The sequence below is a fragment of the Sesamum indicum genome, linkage group LG9 (assembly GCF_026168435.1).
Source record: "Sesamum indicum cultivar Baizhima isolate 11 linkage group LG9, ASM2616843v1, whole genome shotgun sequence".
Lineage (NCBI taxonomy): Eukaryota > Viridiplantae > Streptophyta > Magnoliopsida > Lamiales > Pedaliaceae > Sesamum > Sesamum indicum.
Genome location: NC_142665.1, coordinates 7,815,125 through 7,843,013, shown reverse-complemented (window position 1 = coordinate 7,843,013; position 27,889 = coordinate 7,815,125). Strand labels below are relative to the sequence as shown.

The window sequence follows — 27,889 nt, the reverse complement described above, 5'->3', positions numbered from 1 at the left end:
ATTATTTACATAAATGGCCCATGTCGATTTCCGATGCTGTTGAACTAACAAACTAAATACACCTCTTCCAACTTATAATATTACTTCAGATATCAAGAGAATGGCGAATGAGTTCAACAGAAGTTTACTGTCAAGAACAGATGCACATTTATCTTCTTGTGCAGCAGACTGCACTCAATAACGACGGATGAATAACTGTTATTACATGCTTGCTTCTCTACATACCTACAATTTTATTGGTATCTCACAAGTGGGAAAGAAATGATACAAAAACTCGGCCAAGACACTCTAAAAGGAGCACGAGAATCTGCACACCTGACTCCTTGGTCAGGTTTGAATACGAGATAAACCCGATATGTTTACAAGCTGATGCTTGGCATTGCTGAAGACGAACAGTAATATTACCAGCTACATACAGTTTAACACTACAGCTAATCTCAAATGGATCTAGAACACCTGTGAAAGTTTGTCGACAAGCTGTTGCAGCCATTTTAGTGGAGAAGTAGACCTTGTTACTCTTTGAGACGGCATTCCTTCATTGGAGGCAGCAATTTCAGAATTAACTGATGTTAAATTAAGCTTCAAGCTTTCGTTCTGATCAGACTCCTCGTCCCTACTCTGTGCTATCACTTTAATCTTAACTGGTTTCCCAAGTTTCGATTTATCTTCCATTCTAGCAATCTCAAGAGCCCTTGCACAAACAGGAAAGCCTTGGTCATCCCATGACTCCAAGATCACACCAGACCCGATGCAGGTCGACTCCTGGTAAAAGGCAGCAAACTGCCCAGCTGCCAGACCTTGATCATCTTCAGATAATTTGACAACTGCAATTTCATGGCCATTTCCGTTGACTTCTATAGCCACATCACAGTTGTAAAAACCAGGACCATGACGTACCTGAAAATGTCCAAAATCCTCTAATCAAAAGGATCTCACATTAGCATCTCAAAGTTCTCCTCTCAAGCATGCCACAAAAGTTCTGTATAAGAACAGGATAAATCATTGTCATCCAAGAAACCTAATCTCTATGGCCTTAAGGATTTCTTGGACCATATTAGTAATTTTCTTATAGTCGATTTGCATGAAGAAACTGATTCTTCCTCCTTACAGAAAATCACAAATAAAAGGTCCAGCAGCGCTGCTTCTTTCTGCATTGAAGCTTAAGATAACTCCTTAAAAATCCTAAAATATAGCACACAACAAATATTTATACATACCAAATAGTAGCAGTAGCAACAGTAATGACAACAAAAACAATAACATAATGATAATAATAGTAGTACTGATAATGACAACAATATTATTTTCGCTCCAAGCTCCCAAAATGGGAATAGATTTAGTACAACATATGATATATTAAAGAAAGCATCATGAAACCTTTCAGAAAGAATATATAGCCAGAACATCATTGTTGGTCCAAAATTCATAGTTTCCATGACTTTGAGATTTTGAGCTATCATGCCTTCTCGAATGCATCAAGATATCACTATAGGTCCAAAATTCATAGTTTCCATGCATTCCATGTTAGTTCATTTGAGCCGCAAATTATTAGATTAGATTATTGGGGCCTTCTTTTTCCAAATATTTGGACGCTCAAGATGCTCTCCTGAATAGGTTCTTTCATTTACAACTGAAATAAAGTTAAATCGTTAGTCCTGATGAAATATTGCATACAATCTCTCTTCTATTTTATATCCCTCTCAGCAACATCAATTGAGTACGACATATCTCCATGCGTAAGCATAGATACACATCAGTTTTGCCTAAATCAGACGAGGAAATCCTAAAGTGAATGATTCTTCATTGTCCTATCTAGGCGGATGACAACCTAATGGACATTAAAATGATTGTGTGTAGAAACAGAACATTATACCTTGCATTGGAGTTGACTGATCTGCCTTGGAGGAGAACCATTAAACCATCTTAAGGATCCAACACGAAATATGCGCCTTCTTTTGTCAACTGAAAAATAATTTCTTGACACAAACACAACATTATTTTTCACATCTTTCTCCACAACATACCTGTATGATAACCAAGCAAAATGTTCAAAATTCCCTACTACTATATGTAATGGGAGTGTTGGACTGTATCAGGGCATAGGATAAAGAAGATTGTTAACGGTAAACTAGCACACAACTGTAGTAAAAACTCACAGAAAAGTCAATACCAAGGTCCACCAGGAAGACGTAATCCTTGACGCTGGCCAATTGTATAGAACCAAAACCCTCGGTGTTTTCCAAGGAAGTCTCCCGTCTCAGCTTCTAATATCACACCTTCTTTCTCCCCAATGTGTCTCGCAACAAATTCACTGAACTTTATCTGCACATATGAATATATTTAGATGAGAGAAAGTTTAACTGCCCAACAAGTCTTCTGTCAGGGAATATAGCAACAACTATTGAGATTTTGTGGCTCAAATGGTTAGAACTCCGACAATTAGTGTTTCATATAATCTCAAGCCATAACTAATCAATTGTTACACAAAAAATGTAACTCATAAATGCAATCATACTTTCTCCTTAAGCATAATCAACCAAATTTAATTGCTCAAGCAACTACACAATCATCTCATCATGCTGATCATCAAAGTTCTGCACATTAATGGAGGGAAAGCATACCTTTCCAAGAAAGCATATCCCTTGTGAATCCTTCCTATCTTGGTTAGGTAATTCAAATAATTTGGCAAGTCCGCGGACTTCTTCCTGAAGATAGTCATGTTAAAGTAGTTTACTATCAACAACACAGGCCATGCCAAAGTAATGTAAGGAAACAAGGAATGTCAACCACATCCATAATTATTCCTTTTGTGATCAAAATAGCCACCTGAAGTGGATAAGGATACAGAAAGGTGCCAGCTTATATAAAAGAGTACAACTGTATTTTATATGCCCACAGCCTCCAAACACAAATTCCCACCTGACCTTTTGGATACATCCAAGAGGAAAGATAAGTCCTTTAAGCTGCGACTGTGAAAGATGGGAAAGAAAGTATGTTTGATCCTTAACCTGTAAAACAATAACTGCAGGCATTAGGGTACCCAAACATAATAGAGAATATGAAGACAACTATTTTCAAACTGCCATGAATAGTGGAGAAGGTGAAGTACTCACTTACCATGTCTTTTGACAATTCCAAAATAGAAGGCTCATCTTTGTTACCACTATCTGGGTGAACTACCTTCGCGTAATGTCCGGATGCAATGAAATCAAATTTCATACCACTTATGGCGTCCACAAATGCACCTTTAACCAAACTCAAACAAGTTTATTGATGAATTATATGCTAATGAGTGAAGCGAACTTATTCAAGTGGATTCGGAAACACACCAAATTTTATTCTTGTATTGCAGAGGACATCTGGATTTGGAGTACGGCCATATCGATACTCATCAATAATATATGATACCTGAAACATGAAGCTAAAGCTATCATTCTGCTGGTTTTAGAAATCAAATTTTCTTTTATATTTCAGTTATCCAGTCTATTTTTGGGTTGTTTAGGGAACAGAGATGTTTAAAAGTTCAACATGGTATGAGAAAAAAAGAAAGCTGCATAATTAAGAAAAGAGCAAAGAAATTACCACATTATTCCAGTATTCATCCGTCAAATGCACAACTTCCAGGGGTACATCAACCTGTTATAAGCTATAGACTAAATTTAGTAAGGAAGTTCGACTGTAAAAATTATATATATGTGGTAAGGCTACAATACTCCACTGCATTTTCACACGTATGCCTCAGGTTAACAAAAAAAAAAAACTGATATGTGATGCAGTGGGTCTGGTTTGGCAGATGCATCACACTCATGAAAAGATAGCCCACTAATCTGTGTCTTAGCCAGATCAACGTCACCATTCACTTCAAATTAACAACTTGATTATTGTCAATGAATTTGAGTATAAAAGCATATTTGAGAGTTATTTTGGCTGCACGACACAACAGAAAGAATAACTAACTGGAGAGTGGTTCAAAATTTTTAATGTTTAAAATTTTCACAAGGTGAAAACTCAAATGGAAAGTCAAGAAGGGTTCACAAATCCACATATGACGAACATACAAATGGAATTGGCATAATCATAACCTGATCACAAACTGCTTTTGCATACTTCAGATCTTCTTCCCATGGGCACTCAGACCAATAGTTCTCAAAGTCTTCCTACAACAGAAGCGGCATCACAAGACAATTAGAGTGTCATTTGTCTTGAAATAGTATGCCAAATTAAAATAATACCACGAGTTCAATAATAGGGATTCAAATAGTAAAGTTCCACGGTATATTGAACCTTGTCTCGAGAACTACATGGGTGCATCCATGAGATTGTGCAAGCATGACAAACCCATTACAACTAAATGCCCCTGAAAAATGCCAATGAGGTATATGCCAAGACGAAGGCCCCAAGATATATTGAAAGAGATCTTCAATTCGAGTCTCACCTACATGTGGATGACTATCCAATCTAATACTTGTTTATTTATGTAAGTTGCAAATTCTGAATAAAGAGCTACTGATATATTTGATTAGTCTTCAACACCAGAGCGTTGCTATAGAGGGGGTTAAAAAGAACAGCAAGACTCAGTCGTCGGTATCAATTCACTATAAAACTATCATAAAGAAACACAATACGATACCTGGAACCAAATCTTGAGGTAGAAAGCGGTGCAGGAATGACCGGCAGCATGAAGGAGGCGGAGGGCAACGCTACTGTCGACACCGCCGCTGAGAAGTACAGCCACTTTGAGAGGCTTCCTTTCTGTTAAGGAGCAGGACAAGTACCGCGGGTCAATTGATTTCGGCTTCTGATAAGCGGAGGAAATTGAGGAGGACTCTGATTCAACGGCTGCGGAGGAGAGAGCAGAGAACGGCCTGAGAGACACTGAGCGCGGCTGACATGTAGCGGCAGAGAGAGAAAGAAGGCGGGTGATAGCAACGGCGGTGCGAGGGGTTTTGCGGTGGAGGAGGGGTTTTGGATGAAAGTAGAGAGAGAGCGTGGGCATGACTGTTACTCTCAACGGCATTGTTTTCCGTTCGAGTTTTTCTGTGGATAATTGAAAATTGGAATTAAAATGGCCCCAAATTCAAACAGAAAGAAGAGGCTGTTAAGTAAAAGAAATAATTTGAGTCTCCCTTTTCTTGAAATTAAATTTCAATTTCAATTTAATTATATGTAAAGTTGTAAACTCTTGTGGTTTGAAATTTTTCATTTAGTCAAAAGTGGTCCCTCCGAGGCTATATTAATTAAAATTTATTAAATTGATTGATATTAATAAATAAATAAATAAAAATTAATATTTATTATAAATTAATTTATTACTGACTTATTGCAATTATTATTTTTTTTTTTGGCCAAACTATCTTTATAACAGTGAATACTGATATGCATTAATATGTGAAAATATATAAACATAATTTGATCGTAAAAAGATTTTTTTACTTATAATAAATCAATAATAAGTTAATTAGGGATAAATATGAGTTTTTACCTAGTTTTGTTAATGTCAGCAAATTTAGTGAATTTTGACTAACAGAGAGACTTGTTTGTTAAACGAAAGCAAATTTTAGGCGTAGTAAATATAATTTTAAAAATAAGTGTAGTTTGTACAAATAATATTAATATTTTATAGTGAATGCATATATAATTATTTAAAAATAGGAATAATGTAGAGTATAACTCAATGTAATTATCGGTGCACTTCCATTAAATGATACTTAATAAATAAATGTAACTTATTTTAAAATAAGTTAAAATGTGTTGTATTGGGATTGGATTTGGGCCTTACTTTAATGTCTAAAGGACCAATCAGTTGATTTACTGCTTTATTAATCTACTTGTTCATAATTCAATATTCCCAAATGTTATAGTATCTGTAGACAACAACTCCTGTTATACAGCAGACGACATCCCACGCATTTGTTGGGGTTCGAATCTATAACCTCTAAAATCATAGAACCTCAGTTTCGCCAATTGAGTTAGGTCTCGTTGGTTTTTTTTAAAATTCTTCGAAAAAAAAATTATTAAGCAATAATTCTGAAATAAAAAAGGTTGGAGAATAAATTTGGCGCACATCATGTCGATATTGTTCAGCAGTGCTCGTGCAGATAGTATATTAGTGTCATGGCATCGACTGAATTTGGCTGCGAGTGACCGTTACTCTGCCGAGACGCCAAGCCAAGCATCAACTACTGAAATTGCGCTGTATGTGTGTGCCATCATCGTCTGCATGTGTGCACGCCTGTTGTCTGCCTTGTGCACATAGGCTAGCAACTCCAAATGGGGCATTCAATAAAGAGCCTTGACCAGCTCTCACCTTGGAGGTAATTCCTAAGGCAATTCTAAAGGCATGATGTCCACGAATTCTGTCAATAATTTGGCTATCTAGTTCTATATTATTGTATATGTGAATTACGTGTGCGTGCATGGATATCGGCCAACACGTATTTGGGTCAGTCGGTGTTGATTCGATATAATCGTTCAATCTTATATATTATTCAAAATTGTACTTTATTCTTAGAGCCGACCATGACTTCTGTGTCTTCTCTTTATCCTTATCTATATGGTTTAACTATTAGTTTGTAACCTAATTCTAGCTAGTCGAGTGCCATGTTTTGCCAATACTAATGCCATACGAAATAATCTTGCTTAAACTATAAACAATTACTTATAAGTAGCATTTTTTTTATTCTTATGTATTAATTTTTTAAGTGTTTCTATAATTAACTTTATAAATACTTGATGTGATAAAAATTTTGATTTGTAATATTATGGAGTAATTTATGGTACTTATACTTATATATATATATATATAATTATACTATTTTTTTGGAAATTATTTTAGCATTGTACAATATGTTGTCTCATATCGTCCGATAATATTTCGATACGCCACAATCAATATAAAAAAAATATCCATCGATATTATCATCGATACCACAATTTTAAACCATGAACGTGTGTGCTTGGCTGATATACAGATTAGAGTGATATTGGTTGGGGGCTTGCATTGTGCAAGAACATTTCCAGAATGCATTTTCCTTTTTACAACTTTTCAGAAAATGCTTATCTCGTACGTACGACTAAAGAATCAAAACTTAACATTTTAATACATATAAAAACTTCAATTATTTTCTACCATAACAAAAATTGCATTAAAATATATATAATGATAAAGAATAAAAAAAGATAATTAAGAACAAAAAAGAAAATATACCTAAAAAGAGTTTAGCAAGAACCACACACCAATAGAAGGTCGAAATAGTAACTTCACTATCCTTACCTTGTTTTTCTGAAATATTTTCATAATTCTAAAACCGACTATCATTGCAAAAACCTCCTAACGCCTTTAATATGTATTCACGTGGTATATTTTCCCTAAGCTCTAACGTAATTTTTTCATTCGTTGCGTTTCAACTTATGAATGTTTTAAGTTGCATCCATGGGATGGGACAATAATTGATAAACGTAGTATATATTACATTGAACAACAACCATAATTAGCAGGAGGGTTAATTGTGGAAGGATTTAATCATGAGGGAAAATTACAATTCCAATCCTGTAACTTAAGATGGGTGGCATTTTTAGTCTTGTACAAATTGATTTTTAGAATTTAGTCCTGTAACTTTATAATTTTGGAAATTTTAGTCTTTTTCGATTAATTTGGTCAAAAATTGCAATTTATGTTCAATTCTAGTCCTGTAAATAAATTCATGCGGAACAAAAAATGCCACTGAAATTGCAATTTAATTGGGTTAATTATGTGCAAGTCACGTGCAATTCAAATTGGCTGGAAAAGGATGAAATTTGCCAAATTTTAAAAACTACAAGACTAAATTACGAAAATCGATTCGTGCAGATAAAAAATATTACCCACCATAAATTAAAGAATTAAAATTGCATATTTGCCTAATCATGATGAGTTGGGGTGGGATGGATGAGGTGAGAAAAAGGCAGTAGGCAGGCGGCCTGCAGGTTGCTTACTGTGGAGGTTAATCAATATGCCGAGGGACATATCTTTCACGGGATAACAGTACATTCAAAGCATCACAAAAAGTTTGATAACTGTTGCGCCCTACTTCATTTCAATGTCTTTTCTCCTCTTTTTGCTCCTGTCCCCATATTATATACAGCCCTTAAATTTAATTTTTCGTTATTTTTTTTATATTTTAATATTTTAATCTTTTATTTTTTTAAATAATAAATAAATCTTGTAACGTCTTAATTTTTATTTTTTAGTAGTTGAAATTTATTAACAAAATGTTGCCGGATAAAAATATGTGGACCATATATGCTTATTTTAATTTAGGGTTTTTGTTCCTATTGATACCAAATTGCAAAACATTAATAAGTTATAGGACCTATTCGCTACTTTAGAGAGATAAATGAATAAAATACTTGAATATGAATTAGATACTGGACAAAAATTTTATTTAATTCTTGTATTATATTTTTGGTTCCATAAAACTACTTGAAAAATTATTACCAATATTAGTTCTAATAAACCTATTACCGAATATATATGTGTACATATCAATACTCATATAATATAATATTTATATATAATAACAACAGTGTCGAATAACTATATTATAATTTTTTTAGAAAATATTAGCATTCCACACTAGTTGTAAACAAAGAGTTTAGGTGGTTTATAAATCGCAAGGCCCACTCTCCCTAGCGATACTCATTTTCAAGATGAAACAGTGAGGCCCGTACGAAATCGATACCTCGCACAACAAGATAAGGTACCAATTAAGTCGCAAGGCACATCATATTATAGCTCAAACCCGGTTCGATCAAATCTGAATCAATCACACGACAAGTATAATACATTTGTCGTGTGATTGGTGTACAGTAAACAAAAAGTAACTAATCATATAGCAAGCGTAACACACTCGTTCTGTAAATAATTTAATTTGATCAAACTTGATCGAGAATGGAACATATATAGAGCTTGTTTTCCTCATTGTGATTTGAATTCTTAGAAGTAAAAACATTTCTCAAGTCCAAATACAAATTAATGTGGGTTGCTTAGATGAAACTTCACTTAATATATATGTATTAATTTCATGTGTGAATTGTTGTGTACCTTTATTGAAACATAAGCAACCACAAAATTAGTTGTATATGTTGATTCCATGCAATGTGTTTAACATTGATTGCACATGATTTGGGCCCATGCACATACATATTTGGACTTTTAAGCAACCGAGGACGACTTTTAATGTTTAATTTTGCATATATCAACGTTTTATTTTAGCATATGGTCCGTTCAAATATATTCATTTATTTTAGTTGTACTGAAAAAGATATATTCATTGATTTTACGTGCATTTAATACCACGATTCTTGAACTTGGTACTATCTACCAATAATAGAATAAATGTGTCTATTGTTTGGTAATCTCGATCTTATATTATGAAATGATGTTATAAATATTTTCTTAAAATATATAAATAATGTAGATGTTATGTAATTAAATAAAATACGAGATGCAACACTAATTTATAATAAAAAATTTCAAACGGCTATTTTTTCACTCAATGTGTGTGTGGGTGGGGTGGGGTGGGGGGTTATACAAGTTCTATAGATGAGAATCTAGCAAAATAGGGAAAAAAAATCATGTATTTTTACTCGACTAGAGTTAGAACATATGTTTATATATCTGTCGATTAATATTCTAATAGTTCAGATTTTACCACTTTTGTCCCGTATGACACATAAAATTGGTATCTATAAACATTGGACACCGTTAGAGATATATTTTTCAATATAACTATGGGGGATCTAACTCAAGGACTTCTATTGACTGTTAATCCATAACAGACCACTTCGACGAGTCTAACATGTTGTTTATACAACTTTTTTTTTATATTTAAATTGAAATATATATCCAATTTATAAACGATTTCAATTAAGATCAATATTAAATTTTACAGCATGTCAAGTGAATTCAAATTGTAGTTTGTTAACGACTCCGGCACGAATCAATATCAAATATTATCTCATCAAAGTGAGCTTAGATTTTTCACAACCTTATATTGATATGGGCCCTTTCAACTTTATTTATTTTCTTCAGGGAAAAAAAATAAAAAGAAATAAAGAATCATCCCATTATGATGGGCATTGTCATATATATTGAATGGGATTTGTCGAATGTGATAAATCATCTTTTTTGACCCTATCAAAACCCTCAAATTTTGAGCACAGACACTATTTGTAAAGGGCTGAACCTTTTGTTTTCTCTTGTTTTTGCCCCCATTTTGAGGAATTCCAATCATGAATTTCCATTTACTGCACTCCTTTTTGGAGGAGAGCTGAAAAGTGTGGATCGATCTTTGGATGATCAGCAGCCCCTAAAAATTGGACAAATATGCAATTCCATTATGTTATTGGCATCATGTATTTAGTTATCTTGTGATACACGTGTGGTTGCATGACATGGGATTTCATTTAGAGAGAGAAATAAAGGGTGGGAGGAGAGAGAAGATTATGTGTGTTGGAAGCTAAATTCTTGGCTTGGTAATAAAATTCAATGGAGTATATATATATATATATATATATATATGTCATATGTAGAAATGTGTGTGTGTGTGTATTTAATGATTGTCTTGCAACTGAAGAATCTGATGATGAAAGGTAAAAGACAAAATATATATGGAGTCAAAGACAAGAACAATGCTACCGATCTTTGTCCAAACCGTTTCTTTAGACTCATCATCTCTTCCAATTTAATATTTAATAATTGGTCGGCAGATTCATATATACATATGCATATGTATATTGTTCATAGAATAATTAAAACCTCTAATTTAAATTTGAGTGAAATATACGTACGTTTAAATTTTTGTGTTCAAACATTTGAATAATTAGCGCGAGCGTTGATCCTGTCAAAATATATAGTATCACTGTAAGAATTGTATATAACTCATAAAAATCAAGAACGAACCCTTGAGTCAAAAAATATATGTCGGACAAATATTTGTAACTATTGGGATCGATCGCCCACCAATGTGTTCGCATCTGTAGCTTATAGCTTAAATTTTTTAATATGATGTTGTATACTTAATTAAATAAATAAAAGATCTTAGGAATCCAATTAATCATCAATTATGTTATAGTTTGTATGTTATTTGATCTTCTTTTATCAATTAATATATCTCAATCTTGAGTAGTGATATATATATATATATATATATATATAATATCCATATATATGGATCATCCTAAATTATTAAATAAACACAATTATACAATAAAATCCTGACACATTATAAATAGTTTGCACTAGAAAAAGTCAAAATTAAAAAATCGTGGCAAATACTATTTGACCGTGTTACGTAATAACTATTAGTCGTTGTTTTTGCAAGTTAGATAAAAAAAAAAGTTAGGGCCATAGTTAAGCTATGACAAATATTAATTAGACTGGTCAAAACTTAAATTTTCGGATTAATTTTATTTGATCGTAATGGATAGTTTTAATTGATATGATCTTTAAATCAGAATTATTCATATATATAATGTACCGAGTAATTATTTATTTTGTATTATAATATTAATCTACGTACTCTAATTTAAATTGATATCCTATTATGTGATCATATGTACGAAAATCACTTCATGTAAAATCAATTCTATATATCTACATGAAGAAAAATTTTGGCACGAATTAAATTTAGTTGAATTTACAAGTGTATTTTACACTTGTTAGGTGATTGGTCACTTTTGTTAAATTGTACATTAATCATACAGCAAGTATATTATACTTGATACATGATTAATTCAAATTCGAACGAGTAGAGTTCGAATTAGAATTTCTCATGTATGAAATAGTGCAATAATTTCGTTATGCTATCACAAAATTGTACTTTGTGGAAGTGCATGAAGAATTATTATTATTATTAACGATTAATTAATAGTATGTAACTTAAATAGTAAATCAAATTTGACAACCCCCAATTCCCCGTTTCTAAGCAACAAAACCCCACAACCATCATCCTCATCATGGTAATCATTTTCCCACTCTGTCCAAGCCTCTTCCATCTCTCTCTCTCTCTCTCACACACACACACACACACACACAGACACACACTTCCTGTTCTCTTGTCTCTCTGTCTATATATCCGACACCACTCCTTCACATCAAACAGTTGGGATCAAAAGCTTGATCAACAACACAACAAAAAACCAGATATATCACTGAACAGGAATAATAATGAGGAAGCCTGCAGACGCATCCGCCGCCGGCAAGAATAGCCACCCCATTGACGGCGCTCAGAAGCTACGGAAGGGGCTGTGGTCGCCCGAGGAAGACGAGAAGCTCATGAGGTACATGCTGACAAATGGGCAGGGATGCTGGAGCGACGTCGCTAGAAACGCCGGCCTCCAGCGGTGCGGCAAGAGCTGCCGCCTCCGGTGGATCAACTATCTCCGGCCGGATCTTAAGCGCGGCGCCTTCTCGCCGCAGGAGGAAGAGCTCATCATCCACCTGCATTCAATTCTTGGCAACAGGTCTGCCATTTTTCTTGCACTATACCGTTCTACTTGATTTTCTAGGGTAAATCTGTATTATACATACAACCCTACGTACCTATATAACTATTTTTTAAATACATAAAATAATTTAACTTTTCATATGTTAAACATAATTTAAAATGCAATAAATTGCAACAAAAAATAATAATTCGTTATATTTCAATTTCTGCATAATTAACACAATCTCAATTAAGTGATATATTAACGGTGAAAGATTGAAATCATTACATTAACACGTGCCGTCTAGAAAATTCTAACTTAAATCGAATTTGAACTACTCACATGACAAGTACAACAGTTCAAAGAAAGTGACCAACACATAATAAATGTATTATACTTACTTTATACGAATATATACGTATTTAATTTTCTAATATACATATATTAATTAGATAGGTCTAAGCTAATCACAATATTGTGATAGAATATAAGTTATGATGACTGGTGAATTTTGTCAACCAAGTAATCAACTCTTTGATTTACGTCCTGCTGTACTAATTACTACCAGTACTAGCTGGTAATACATTATAATAAAATATCAAAATTAAATATTATATATTTAAGGAGCAATTATATAATATAAATAAATATATATATAGTAATATAGCGCGTATACTTATCGTAATTGAGAATAAACGATCTAATTTTTTTTTTTGCAAAATAATATTACATTTCATATTATTATTATATATATGTGTATAAAATCCGTTTTATTCATGTAAAAAAAATTATTCATATGACATGTATATATTAAATGAACTCTAAAAAGCAGTTTTCTTTTGCGATCAAAGATGAAGAGATGGATCAGAATCACGAACTCAATCGAATCATCGACAAGATTAAAGTCTTCATATGAATTAACCATGTAATTGACTAGCTGCTCGCACCATTCTTTTTTTATAATCATTTTTGAGTGCGTATAATAAATAATCTTTCACGTTTTTATTAAATTAAGTTATAAGTAAGAATAAAACATGTAGAATATATAATTGGGTAGTTAAGTTAATGTAAAAAATTTGAAAAATTGAATAAGTATATTATTTTATTGATTGAAAAGTATTTTTGGAATCACATAAAATTAGTGCAACGTTGTCAAAACTACCACTTTGTGTCTATAGCATTTCTTTTCTTTATAATAGTATGGATAATTTTTTTTTACATCTTTTTTATTAAAAACTATATTTTTATTTAATTTTATTTTCATATTCACAGATGGTCTCAGATTGCGGCACGTTTGCCTGGGCGTACCGATAACGAAATAAAGAACTTTTGGAACTCAACAGTAAAGAAAAGACTCAAGACTTCATCATCTTCTTCGATAATATCGCCAAACACGAGCGATTCATCGATAGACCCTATAGACCATCAAGGCATGGGAGATCATCAAGGGCTCCTCGTGACCATGCAAGAAAACAACATCATCATGGCTATGTTCATGGACTCATCATCATCATCATCCTCTACTTCAGTTAACCTATCATCATCATCATCTTCGTCTTTATCCACCATGCATCACACTCCCACAATCAGCACCGTGAATGTCCATCCCTTTCCAACCCTCCACCACATGAACCCTAATTACATGCCTCCGAGCGAAGGGTTGTACTCCAACGTACAACCCTACACTGCACAAGTCGAGATTGGGAACGAAAGTAGTGCGTATAGGTATAACAACGCGATCTTTGGTGGTGATGGCAATGTCTGCATGGAAGGGCATCATCATATCTTTGACATTCCACCCCTAGCGAGCACAAACACCATCGAAGAAAAATCAAATACCAAAAATTTAGTTGAGCTTAGGAGTGGAAGTAGCAATAACATTGTTCATAACATGAACAACATAGTACTCAACCAATGTAACAACAACATTAACAACATGATCAAAGTGGAAAATGAGGAGGGTTTTGGGGGTTATTGGGAAGGAGAACAAGAACTAAGAGTGGAGGAAGAATATTGGGATTTGGAGGAATTGATGAAAGATGTTCCTTCCTTTCCTTTTCTTGACTTCCAAGTTCAATAACCTTTTACCCTCCCCACCATACATATCTTTGTCCTATTTCTTACAATCCCATGAATTTGTAGTGGTCCGATTCTCGTCCTCTAGGAAAATATTATTCGAATCAGGTCTAAACGATTTTATCAAATCAATTACATCACAAATGTTATTGTACTTATTATATATAATTAGTCACGTATAATCAATACACATGTAATCCAACTGAGTTCGGACTAGCTAGAATTTCCCTTTGTTTTGTATAGATTTGTTGAGAAAGTTTTAGTTATTGCTGTGAGGTGCAGTAAAAGTGTACCTAGTCTAGTGATTTTCTGTTATTCCAAGGTGGCTGTAAAAGTTGCAAATAATCATAGTTGATAAGACCATGTAAGTTGTCGGCAGAACAGTTAGGATTAGTTAGAGAAATGTACTCATTGTGTTGATTAAAATGTCAAAAATAGCTAAATAAAGTCCTAACTAGTGGGCTATATCATGTAATTATGATATAAACGTTGATGATCATGTATTTTACTTTACTCTCTCCTCCAATTTACATGTATGCATGGACATATATACACATAACAGAAATTAAAAAGGAAAAAAAAAAATTCATTTAATGTTTTCTAGGAGTAAAATTCATTGAAATTTCGGCATTTAAATTGTTATATATATGATGAATTCATTAATGGGAGGCATGATGCTTAGTTATATACGTTCGACATTTGATTTTTGGATAAATTATATTTATATTTTTTGAGAAAGGATAAAAATATATAAATATTTTATATTATTTTTGTAAAATTAAAACTACCTTGCTTGATATCATAATTACAACTACAATTATATCTCTTATCTAAAGGCAAAATTTACATAAACACTCCCTGAAAAGTACTACACTAACACCCTTAGGGTGTGGCTGTAATTTTATAAAAGACAAAAGGTATTTGACCTGATTTCAAGGGGTTGGGTGTCGATAGAATTTACCCCTGATATTTTGTGCATTGAATTTAAATGTATATATATATATGAATAACATACACTCCTAATTTTAAGAACAGAATATGTATTAATTATCGATCAGTCGATCTAATACATTACGCATCGAGTATAGAGGACATTTACAAGACCGTTATGATTATGTGAAATGGGCATGGGATGAGGAATTGATAGTGAAGATGATTCTTCCTTGTAATGGGGTTTAATCACTTAGGTGATATGTCCACTTGGCCTCACTTAAATTCAAGCAAGTAAAGAGTAGAAAGTCAGCAAATGCTCTTAATTGTAGATTTGGACTTGCTAATTGTTACATTAATTACTTAACCTAAATGGTAGGGTCCTTGCAATCATCATAACTTTTTCACTTTTTGTCCCAATTCCCAAAGATGGCAACACACATATATATATATGAATGAAAGAAATTCAGTGATTGGTAGAAAAAAGGTATCTACAAACAAAAGGGTTGCGCTCTAATTCTTGGATGGATGGATGGAGTGCAGCTCAGTCGATTCATTCATAACTACATTCTATGATGTTTTGTTGTTTGTGGATCGTTAAATTATCAAATATATATGAACCATTAATATATAATAAATTGTTTATATGTTTGTACATATATGAATTATGTCGTGTTACAATATATGTGTCTGCATGCATATATATATATGTATATATATTATGATGTATATGAATATAGATGGACAAATATCTATATGCGTCATATATGTATAGGCATATGCGCAGTAATGACATATTATGCATATGTACGTTGTACATGTGTGTGTGCAGGCACACTTGTTATAAAAATAGAGAACAATATAATTTGGGTTGAATGTAATTTGTCCTCTATGATATATAAATGAACAAATATCTTCTGTGAAAAAAAATTAATAAATTACTCTCATCTATTTCAGAAAATCAAGCAAATTAATTACCCCCAATCAATGGTTTAGATAGGGGGAGGATAATTTATTTTATTTTTCAAAACACATGGGATAATTTGCTATTTTATTTTTTATATGAAATTTTTGCTCTTTTTCCATATTACAGAGGGGTAATTTGCATTTTTTCCAATATAACGTTGATCCGTTAACGATAAACTAGTGGTACTTGTAGTCCCCTCTAATTAAAAAATTCCAATTGAGAACTATAATTTAAAAACACGATGTATGTGGATATATATATCTATATATATTTATACGTAAAATCTATGTAAAAAGGATACATGTGTGTATGCATTCATTTATACACACATTTAGGTAGGGATGTAGATATTTTGTGGGAGTGAGTTTGGAGAAGAAAATAGAAAGTGAATAGTTAATATTTTAGGGTTAGAATTAAAAGTAAGTGGTTTTCAAAATCATATCACCTGAAGATTTTATTGTCATGCATAACTAACATATACATATACATATATATATATATGTGACGTGACATGACATGACATGATTTTCTGGAATTTTTTATTTATTTTACTGTGATGTGGGATCTTAATTTATATGATTACGTAAATTTTGCATGTAAATGAAGTCACTCCCTCTCTCTCTCTCTCTCTTCTCTTCTCTCTCTCTCTCTCTCTCTCTATATATATATATATATATATATACTCGACGAATGAACTGCGTTATTGCTACGTGCCTAATAATCTATCCTCGACGCTATTATTTTATTTACATATGGAAATACTGTAGATAATTAAAAAATTGGTTTTTTTAAAAACAATTAGTACTATTTTATTTTAATTTGACAAATTTATAAGTACAGTACATATATTTAGAAATAAATTAAATAAAAATAAATGTTAGAGAGACAAAAAAAACTATTATTAAAATCAAGTCTAATTAAAATTCCAATCAATCACATAATAATAGACCTAATATATAATTATGTGATTGGTGTGAGATTTCAGATAGAATAATGCGATGGGCATAAATTGGAGTGGAGGTGAGTAGAGCCCAAATCCCATAAAATAGGTGTCCAGCCCATATTAATGGGCCACAACAAGAAACGAAGTGGCCCAACAAGAGCTATATAGCTATATTGGGCTTTTTTCTATTGACCATTCTCTACACTCACCAAAAATTATACTAATTAGTTGAATGAGTTTTAATTTAATTGAAGTAATTCGTCTTTTTCACATATTTTGTCATTTTTCTGAGATTGAGTTTCAATATTTCTCAAAAAGAAATTATTTTCGTTTATTTATTATATTTAAAATAAGTCGAAATTATACAATTTTTATGTGCTAATCTCAAATTAAAAACCATGTAATTTAATTTTTTTTTACCGATGGGAATCATAGTACTAAAAAAATATACTTTTTGTGTGCGATAGATTGAAATAGACTTTTTGGCCTATTCGTAAATGTTTACATTAACTTAAATATTTTAATTATATAAATAGTTAGATAATTATCATAAATAATATATAAAAAAAGTTATTTTTTTTAATAAACGACAGTCATGACACTGCAATATTAATGTTGATAGTATCCTAAGTTAATTATTATTATTATTATTATTATTATTCATAATATATCTATATTAATATATAAGCCCTTTTTCTTTCGCAAACGAATGTTATGACACCACTTTTATTTTAATATTAAGAATACCTTAAGTTGATTTTTTGTTTTTGTTGCTTTCTTTGATTTTTAAAATATGATGTATTGATTTATATATATATATATTATTTTATAAGATATTATAAAATTTGAAATATTATTTATTATGAGTGTCAAATAATTTTATATATAAAAAGCGCATAACTGTGGGCCCACTTATTGCATATTGTCACGGTGCAGGTGCACTTGTTGTGGCAGGAAAACCCCCCAAGCCCTTTCTTGTCATTTTGTTCCTCTCCTTTTCCGCTGTCTGACTTCCAGACATTCGACTTTCAAAACTAAAGCCCACATCAGCCAATGAAGCCTGGCCACGTAACCTTCAACTCCACCCCCACACACCCCGCTCACGTTAGCGCAACACTCCTGCCCTTACTAACTCCGTCACTCCACGTAGGAGAAAAGTAATTCTAGGCAGAGCGCACGTTAGTACAGCACAAACCACAAAACCACCTCTGCAGAAAAGGTCCCATCTTTGCAGAAGAAGACAGCAACAGAGGCGGAGTTTACAAAAATCTCAGGCGGAATTCCCCAAGAGCGTATCTTCCAAGCCCCATACCCACCGTCAGATCCAAATCTGACGCCCCACCTTCCTCTCTCCTACACTTCAATATACACACGCTGCCGAACTGATATCGACGCACTCAAATAAGGTTAGATCTCTACAACAGCATAACGCCACCGCGGAAAGATGGCGTCTTTAGCTCTCACCTCCTCCCTAAACCTCCGTATCCGCCCCTTCTCCGCCCAAAAATCCCGGGACCCCGCCTCCCCAAAGTCCCTCCACCTCGGTTCAAGATTTAGATCTCCTATCAAGAACAGCATCAGTAATTCCCACAACCCGCTTAGTGAAGATCAAATCCAATTCGCTAGCCAAAAGCCCGCATTCTTGCTTCCCGCACCGAAACGCGTGTCGGTGACGGTCGCGTCGGCTACGGCGGGACCCTCGCCGCCTGTGTCTCCGGCTCCTCAGCCGTGGCAGGGGGCCGCTATCAAGCCACTCATAGCTTCTATAGCGACGGGAGTTATTCTATGGTTTGTTCCTGCACCAAATGGGGTCTCGCGCATCGCGTGGCAATTGCTCTCTATCTTCTTGGCCACCATAGTGGGAATCATCACTCAGCCACTGCCGTTGGGTGCCGTAGCGTTGATGGGTCTCGGCGCATGTGTTTTGACAAAAACGCTTACGTTCGCCGCGGCGTTTTCAGCTTTTGGGGACCCAATCCCGTGGCTGATCGCTTTAGCATTCTTTTTCGCTCGAGGGTTTATCAAGACTGGATTGGGGAACAGAATTGCGTATCAATTTGTGTCTTTGTTTGGGAGCTCGTCTTTGGGATTGGGATACAGTTTGGTTTTCAGTGAAGCCCTTTTAGCACCTGCGATTCCCTCGGTTTCTGCCAGAGCTGGTGGGATTTTCTTGCCACTGGTGAAATCACTATGTGTGGCTTGTGGTAGTAATGCAGGTGATGGGACTGAGAACAAATTAGGTTCTTGGTTAATGCTGACCTGCTTCCAAACATCTGTGATCTCGTCTTCTATGTTCTTGACGGCTATGGCTGCAAATCCTTTGGCTGCTAACTTAACTGCAAGTACTATAAATATGCCCATTGGGTGGATGGACTGGGCTAAGGCAGCAATTGTGCCAGGATTGGTGTCGTTAATTGTCGTACCATTGCTGTTATATATAATCTATCCACCAACGGTCAAGAGCAGCCCTGATGCCCCCAAGCTTGCTAAGGAGAAGTTGGAGAAGATGGGGCCTATGTCAAAGAATGAGATCATCATGGCCGGAACTCTGCTTCTCACGGTATGGAGATTCAGTACTCTCAACTTGACAGTAGATTTTGAGTTCGTAGTACTGCATACTATACATATATTGTTTTCTTGTGTTTGATCCATATTTAATAATGTTAATTTGGTTAAATTTTGTGCTCATGATTTGGCTTGTATGTGATTTCGGTTTTATGCCGAGATGTATCGTCTCATTCTATTGATTGGATGTGAAGGAATTGCATTTAAGGGTCAGAAGCACTCAAAGGACTCTTTTTAAACAAATTGTGTATTGTGTCAATTTGAGTCATATGGTGAAGGCGACTGCCTGATCTTTGACTTGAGATGGAGTGTTCTATTATGATACTGAAATCCCAGTGCCCTTTGGATGCCGAGACACTAATAAGAGTGATCTAGTTGATGAACAAATATCTGGGAGATCTTTGTATGTCATTTAAATGGACATGATACACTCCATATTTTTGTCTGATTCTTTGTTATTGTATTCAAGGATGTGTGTGCGTAGTTATATATTTCTTTGAATGCAAATGACCTTGTCCTGATATTTCATGCTGCTTTAAAACAGGTAGGGCTCTGGATTTTTGGGAGTGTCCTGAACGTTGATGCGGTTACTGCTGCAATTCTTGGACTATCCGTCCTCCTTGTAACTGGGGTCGTCACATGGAAGGAATGCCTAGCTGAAGCCGTTGCCTGGGACACTCTCACTTGGTTTGCTGCACTCATTGCAATGGCTGGATATCTAAACAAATATGGTCTTATTTCTTGGTTCAGCCAAACTGTTGTTAAGGTACTTTAACCCATTTTCCATGCCTTATACAATAGACCCTTTTTACAGGAACGGATCCCCCTTGTCCATTATTTGGGAAAATTGTTTATAAATTCAGGACGGAGACCAGGATTTCTCTGGTTGCCCTTATATATATGTGGTATAAATTTGCTAACCGTGCAAAATTTTTCTGATGTTTTTCAATCATATCCTGTAAGAATTTATTGGTATTCATCTCTCAGTGTCTTCTACCCCTTAATTTCTCATTTCTGTTCCTTATAACTGGTACCAGAGCATTATGCAACGCATCTCCTTCATTTCTTGCTTCTTCCTAATGAAGCAGTGATTTTCACTACACAATGGTCGCTCGACTTATTTTATTTGCTTTTCTTGCAGTTTGTTGGTGGATTGGGTCTTTCATGGCAGCTGTCATTCGGCATTCTAGTCCTCCTCTACTTCTATTCCCACTACTTCTTTGCCAGCGGAGCTGCTCATATCGGTGCCATGTTCACAGCATTCTTGTCCGTAGCCAGTGCTCTCGGCACTCCACCATACCTTGGCGCTGTCGTTCTCTCCTTCCTCTCCAATCTAATGGGCGGCATTACTCATTACGGTATAGGATCAGCACCCGTCTTCTATGGAGCTGGTTATGTCCCACTCGCCAAATGGTGGGGCTATGGGTTCTTGATCTCGATCGTCAATCTTGTAATTTGGCTTGGAGTTGGAGGTGTCTGGTGGAAGGCCATCGGCTTGTGGTAGGACCACTTCTTTACATCATATTTTCACAATTCGTGACCGGACGTTGAAGTTTTAGCTTCCGGATGGATTTTAGTAGCTTGGACGTGGAGGGGCTTAGTTAGACTTCTATACACAAATGAGAAGGTATTTACTGCTGAAACATAGGAATTTTTAGTGTTCAAATTTTGACATTAAAACTGCAGATTCAACTGCTTCCTTCAAATGCATCATTTTCTCTCCATTGCTCTGTTTTTGGAGGTTGTGGGACTTATTCCCCTTGATTTATGGGGGATTTTTCATTTCTGTACTTTGCCATGTCATAATTACGGCCTAAGTAGTAATTAATAAGATGTTTTCTTCTCATTTCTCATCATTAACTTGTTGATCATGTTGTACTGATGATTCAATCTAAACTGTATAATCGAACATTTTTCCTATATGTATTCTTCGATGTTTACGGTGTAGGTTAGGTCATACTTAGGTTGAGGTCAGCCCCATTTGCATATAAGACCACCAAATAAGAAAGGCCAAACCAAACTAATCAATATAGCAAGTGTAATACAAGTATCTGTGTCTATGTTTGATATTTTTGGTGTGGGTAGCTCGGCTGAGATGTAGTTCCAGCCACGTAGGTATCCATTTTGTACACTGAAATGTAAATTTGTGAGTCGAAAAAACATGTCCAAATGCTCGAATCTAACCGATTCTATTGTAAATTACTTTGCCATTTGCGACCATGATTCTGAATCTAACTCATTTCTGATTTGAAACCATGTTTCTATTGACAAGCATAAACATGAGGACATTACAACAGGGGTACACTTAGCACCTTGTTCTTGATTGGTCTAACAGTATTCTCCCATGTCCTAAAATGCTCCTTCAAAACTACCTACAATCTATATATATATATATATATGTACAGATTTTCATGCTTACTGGATATACTAATAAGGAAGCATGTTGCATATAAGAGAGACAGTATAATATCTTCCTACACTCCAAGATCTGCAGCAAACCAAACCAGAAAAGCAGCATCAGCAGCAGGTAAACCAGCGTTATCGCCCCGTCACCCAACCACCTCTGTGTTTGAGTCATCCGAGGGCCAAACCACGGTCTCCATCAGCCGCTCACGCATCAACTCCAGATTCTGATCAGAGATCCTCTCATACATCTCGGTATGATCACATTTCTACAACACATAGTAACCGAATGTAACAAATGTAACACCCATGCGACAAAGAGTATGGCAAATGGGAAACCACATAAAAGACAGTTCTCAAACCTTAATCCATCTCCCATAGAGGTGAAGGCGAGTCACCATTACTCTTTCCGCAAGTTCATGTTGCTCCTGTGAGAAAGAAGTTTAAGTTATACAACGGGTGTGGTCTAATTGAGGGCGGGAAGGAGGGAGAGATTATAGATGATGTTTGTATAACATGGGATTGAAAAACGTGTACCTTTCCTAGGTTCCGAATGAAGTGCTTTCCATAACCAAGCTCATTTGATGCGACAAAACTGCGAGGTTCAGTACCAAACAAACATATTAACGTACTATGGAGAGAATTTTGTAATCTATAGTGCTATAAATCTGTACTCTCTTACCAAATCCACGTAAACAATGGTGTCTCCAGTTAAAGGACGAGCCGTTAAGACAGCACGTGGGAATATATGACAAACTCAAAAGCGGGAACAAATTTGAAGGACTTACTTATAGAGCCACCTATACTGTGTAGGGTTCATCTCATAAAGCTGGTTCAATACAGTCCTTACAGCCTTGTATGTGAAATAGTAAAGAATTTGCTGCACACACACAACATCATCTTTCATCACATATGGTTCTTGAACAGATGAAACAACAAACCATCCATCCAAAAACCTGGTCATTATTACTAAGTAGTAATGTCAAAACCACGAAGAGGTTCTTACTTCTTTAACATCCTCAAAGCTGTCTTCATACTGTCCGAGCAGTTCACCCACAACCACAAGACTCCTGTTTTTCCTCTGTTTTCTCAGATTCTTGGAGCCCGAAAGAGCTCTAACAGAAAAGTAATCAAGAAACGAACTTCTCAACTCCAACGAGCCTAAACGAGGCACCCGCTTTCTAGTTCTGCCAACTAAATGCCTCTGCAAAATCAGACCTCCAGACGCAGACATGGTGGCATCCAGACAAGCCTTACCACCAACCAACGACGAGCCCACAAAAGACACAGCTCCAACCATTCTTTCCAAAACAACAATACAAGATTGAGGTTTATTTAGGAAAGTAAGAAAAGCCCACCAAAGAAAACGAAGAAACACTACTAGTAGGTGTATTGGTGGGCTTGACTCTTGAATGAATATGAGATTTAGAGGCGCATGCACAGCGTAAGATCAAGAACGAGAAGCCTGTTTGTGGGATGGAAAGTCTTGAATGATCGATGAAAAAAGAATTGGCTGAGGGGAAAGTCGTGAAAACTCTGGCCAGAAGAATAATTTGAGGCCCATATTTGCGCTACCACAGAGCTTTTATGGAGGCCAGAAGCTTCGGTTTGGTGGGTTCTTGGCCACGTTTGAAAACCCTGAAAAGTACGTGCAGATTATTTGTGGTTGTCGGAAAACTACTTAGCTTCAGCACACTCTACTCTAGAGCAAATTTTAATTTGTATTCGATTTGATAAGATGAAAATTAACTATATAATAAGTTAATATATTTCTCTTATGATTGGAATCATTTTAATAATTAATTATATAATAAGTGTATTATAGTTATCTATAATTTTTGTAATTTAAATTAGATTCAATCGAATGAAACTAATCGCAGAGCAAGTATAATATATTTGACATGTGATCGATTTTTTTTCTAAATTGTATATCAATTACACGTTAAATGTATTACTCTTATCATATAATTGGTTGTCAAATTCAATTTGGATTAGAAATTTGCATTATTATATGATTAATTTTGATTCAATATATCTATGGGTAAAAAAAATCCTACTAGAGTCAATCTTCTAATCATTGATACCTTAAATTCATTTTTTATTGCTATGTCTCTGGGTAGTTAACACGTGGAAAAATCGTACTTTTGATACCACACCATAGAGAGTGTTGCACATTTGATCTCTTAATTTATATATATAATAATAATATATTATTTAATTTTATATTATTCATATATAATTAAATTAAATAATTTATTGAATCCAAACCTTTTATTTTTTTAAAATTTAACAATTACGATTAATTAATTAAATCCAACAATCAATATTTAATTAAAAAAATCCAACAATTATTAAAATAAAAAATATATATATTAAGTAAGAATATAATAATTATTTTATAAAAAAATTAAACACCATTAATTAAATATAACGAAAAGGGTACAATTGAGCTAAATTTAAAAAATATACAAGAAATTTTTAACTTATTTTTGAAACAGAAAGAAAATTTAAGCCGACTTTTTAAACACTAGAGTTTTATGCACTTTCTCCCATAAAAAGCCCCCAATATCACTCAGTATATCGCTTACTGAAATTAACATTTCTACGAAGTATTTTCAACAACAGAGATTCTTGTACACCTCAACATTTTTCAGGTTCTAGAACGCAAGAATAGGCAATTAACCCTATAGTACGTTTGATCAACGGTTACGCCCTGACATCTACCGCAAAAGCATCCCTGAACAATCTATCAACCAAGCGGAATCATAATTTACCAACAGATTGTTAGCTTCACAGCCTGCACTTTAAACTTCATAGCAAACACATCTGAAGACAAACGCCAGCAAATAATAGCTCCCTCATAAATCAACATCAACCAGTAAAAACACCCAAGTTGGCAATAACTTAACCCATCACTAGAAAATCAAATTCAATTATATCTTCATCGTCTCCAACTCGCTTTACTGCAGCAAAATTCCACATCCCCAACTAAAACTAGAGCTAAAACCATAAAAGGAAAAAAATTCTCCTAGAGTAAACCGAGGTACAGAAGCGCAGAAAATTGTTTAACAGACAACTGCTTTTGCAATTTCCTAGTCGAAGAGACTGAAGCCCATGTCCTGCAACAAAAGTAAATAGACAAGTCAGGCCACAAGGTAAAGATATGCATAATATGTATAATGGGCACAAAAAATAAAATAAATTTGGAAGCTACATCATCAGACTCCTCTTTCTCTTCCACTTTCTCTTCTTTCTTTGTTTCGGCAGCTGCAGCAGGTGCAGCCCCACCACCTGCACCACCACTAACTGGTGCAGCAGCAACTGCACCACCACCTGCAGGTACAGAGGCCAATTTTTCCCTTCCAGCAGCGATCAACTCAGTAATATCTTTGCCCTTGACTTGAGCCAAAAGCAATTCAATTCTGTCCTCATCAGCCTCAGCTCCAACTGAAACATAAACAAGGTTGATCAACAAAGTTACTCAAAAAGAATAGCTACCAGAGACTAATGCTTGATCAGAATTAACCAAAATGACTACAAACATCAGATGTTGATAGCCTTGTGCTGCAAAAAATTTGATAACAAGACAGAGCACCATATAACAGTGATATACTAGAGCTATTTTGTACCATTCAAAATGTCATTATAGTCAATCCAAACTAGCACAAATAGTGCACTTCTTGATGCACAAACCTAAATTCCATTTGCAAATTTCCAAAACATTAAAGTTACTAAAATGTCGAACCAGGCATGTTGTTACTAAATCAACCATACCTAGTATTCACACCACTATGAACTACTTTATCACATCAATACCAGATTATTTAATTTGTACATCAACTGCTGGCAGTGAATCAAATGGGGTAAAAACATAAAACTGACAAACAGCAGTTAAACTAAAGTTTTGATCTAAAAAACAATGAATTTCCTATGTTATCGTGATGTGTTGGATAAAAAACAGTGATATGGGATAACACGCATTAAACAAACCAACTTACAAGACTCCATTTAGAGTCTCGGAAGTCGAATGTCTAATTGCTCTACATTTTCATCCTATTCATCCAAAAATGCTCTGCTTTAAAAGAAAAATTAACAACTAACTAACAATACAGCCCAAATCCTGATACCCCATTCTGGAAAACTCCAAGCCCAAAATCTAGATGCATCCTAAATTCCAAAGAATAAAATTTCAAACGTCACTAAAGAGCACTCGCTACCTAAAACACACACACACACACAGGCGCACATATATAAAGAAGTGAGTGAACATAGTAGACGTATAGAATCGTAGAAAAGAACCTGAGCCGAGGATATCCTTCAAATCATCGGCGGAGGGGGAGGTGTTGCCACCCAACACAGCCAACAAGTATGCTGCTACAATCTTCATCTCTATTCAAATCAGAAACAAACTCAACATTAACTTAAAAAAATAAAAACGCCGAGACAATATAATTCAGATTCATATAATCATTTACACAAACAGGAACGAAATTAGAGAAAGCGAGGGGAGAGGAATTACTTAGGAGATTTGCCGGCGAAGAGTTCCAATTTCCCAAAATGCAGCTGCTGCTAGGATTTAGTTTCAATTTCTATTCGCGATACGCCTATATACGTGGGTTGGGATTTCTACTTATACCTAGGGTTTATGTGGATCAAGTTTGGTTGTACTACCGGTACTACCCTTGGGCTTGTCAATTGGGCCTAAGATATTGAAATTGGGCTTTGGGATATGTGCCCTATAGCTATTTGATACCAGCCTACCAGGGAATTGTCGATAAATAAATTTGTGAATCATTTCATTTAAATTTTTAAATAGAAAAAGAATAACTTATAAATAATCTAAATTTAAAACTAAAGTAATTAATAAGTATAAGGCCAAAAATTATATTGACTATAAAGATAAATTTACATACAAATAATGAGTTTATATTTTGGAAAATATAATAATATTACATGGTGTTCACTTGGATAATCTCTATATTTTTGTAATATATGGATGGTGATATTTATATTCATTAATAAACATTATTTTTTGGCCATATAGTTCGATAGGTTTAATTATTTTTTTATTATAAAAAAGTAAATAATAAAAATATAGTTAAAATAATACATATAATAAAAAAAAAATAGCAAGTCGCTGACACACTTCACAGAAAAGAGTGTCCGCAACTCTCTACATTTTTCTTTTCTTTTTTTTTAAATATAAATTTTATTTATTTATTATTATCTTATACTTATTCATTATAATTTTAAATTTACAAATTATAATTAATAATAACTTTAATTTATTTCTATAATAATTAATAAAACTAATTATCTTTTTATAATTATTAATTTAATAATTTACTAATTATAATTAATAATAACTTTAAAAATTTATTAATAAAAAGATACAACAAACTGTTATAAATATTATAATAATTACATACAAATGTTGAAAATAACCGCCCATCTTCTTATTTTCTCACCTACATTTTGGGTTGGCTCATTTTGTTCATCATCATCATCGGCATTAATATGAAACCAACTTGATATTA

At 34.2% G+C, this 27,889-nt stretch overlaps 5 protein-coding genes across 6 annotated transcripts; 2 read left to right on the top strand and 3 right to left on the bottom strand.

Moving 5' to 3' along the window:
• Nucleotides 1-92: 92 nt before the first annotated feature.
• On the bottom strand, nucleotides 93-5,085 carry LOC105171163 (tRNA (5-methylaminomethyl-2-thiouridylate)-methyltransferase). Of its 2 annotated transcripts, none has more exons than XM_088884535.1 (10): nucleotides 4,631-5,084; nucleotides 4,083-4,157; nucleotides 3,583-3,636; nucleotides 3,330-3,408; nucleotides 3,118-3,245; nucleotides 2,925-3,008; nucleotides 2,622-2,705; nucleotides 2,171-2,322; nucleotides 1,874-2,024; nucleotides 93-897 (listed from the first exon to the last, which is right to left on the bottom strand). In XM_088884535.1, the coding sequence occupies exons 1-10, from the start codon at nucleotides 5,015-5,017 to the stop codon at nucleotides 448-450; spliced, it is 1,644 nt and encodes a 547-aa protein (XP_088740661.1). In that variant the 5' UTR covers nucleotides 5,018-5,084; the 3' UTR covers nucleotides 93-447. The 2 variants fall into 2 exon arrangements, with proteins under 2 accessions (XP_088740661.1, XP_088740662.1); XM_088884536.1 differs by lacking the exon at nucleotides 93-897 and adding an exon at nucleotides 904-1,182 and having other exon boundaries at nucleotides 4,631-5,085.
• A 6,960-nt stretch (nucleotides 5,086-12,045) lies between these two features.
• Nucleotides 12,046-15,047, top strand: LOC105171059 (transcription factor MYB83). The gene is made up of 2 exons (XM_011092064.3): nucleotides 12,046-12,504; nucleotides 13,741-15,047. The coding sequence occupies exons 1-2, from the start codon at nucleotides 12,209-12,211 to the stop codon at nucleotides 14,546-14,548; spliced, it is 1,104 nt and encodes a 367-aa protein (XP_011090366.1). The 5' UTR covers nucleotides 12,046-12,208; the 3' UTR covers nucleotides 14,549-15,047.
• A 3,526-nt stretch (nucleotides 15,048-18,573) lies between these two features.
• DIT1 (dicarboxylate transporter 1) lies at nucleotides 18,574-21,805 on the top strand. Its single transcript, XM_011092062.3, has 3 exons — nucleotides 18,574-19,944; nucleotides 20,494-20,715; nucleotides 21,091-21,805. Exons 1-3 carry the CDS (start codon nucleotides 18,829-18,831, stop codon nucleotides 21,451-21,453), a joined length of 1,701 nt encoding a protein of 566 aa, XP_011090364.2. The 5' UTR covers nucleotides 18,574-18,828; the 3' UTR covers nucleotides 21,454-21,805.
• Nucleotides 21,806-22,188: 383 nt separating this feature from the next.
• LOC105171057 (chaperonin-like RbcX protein 2, chloroplastic) lies at nucleotides 22,189-23,923 on the bottom strand. The gene is made up of 5 exons (XM_011092063.3): nucleotides 23,359-23,923; nucleotides 23,141-23,232; nucleotides 22,890-22,947; nucleotides 22,715-22,780; nucleotides 22,189-22,621 (listed from the first exon to the last, which is right to left on the bottom strand). Exons 1-5 carry the CDS (start codon nucleotides 23,650-23,652, stop codon nucleotides 22,499-22,501), a joined length of 633 nt encoding a protein of 210 aa, XP_011090365.1. The 5' UTR covers nucleotides 23,653-23,923; the 3' UTR covers nucleotides 22,189-22,498.
• Nucleotides 23,924-25,245: 1,322 nt separating this feature from the next.
• On the bottom strand, nucleotides 25,246-27,017 carry LOC105171055 (large ribosomal subunit protein P2y). The gene is made up of 4 exons (XM_011092061.3): nucleotides 26,872-27,017; nucleotides 26,652-26,741; nucleotides 25,567-25,799; nucleotides 25,246-25,471 (listed from the first exon to the last, which is right to left on the bottom strand). Exons 2-4 carry the CDS (start codon nucleotides 26,737-26,739, stop codon nucleotides 25,445-25,447), a joined length of 348 nt encoding a protein of 115 aa, XP_011090363.1. The 5' UTR covers nucleotides 26,740-26,741; nucleotides 26,872-27,017; the 3' UTR covers nucleotides 25,246-25,444.
• Between the last annotated feature and the right edge of the window lie 872 nt (nucleotides 27,018-27,889).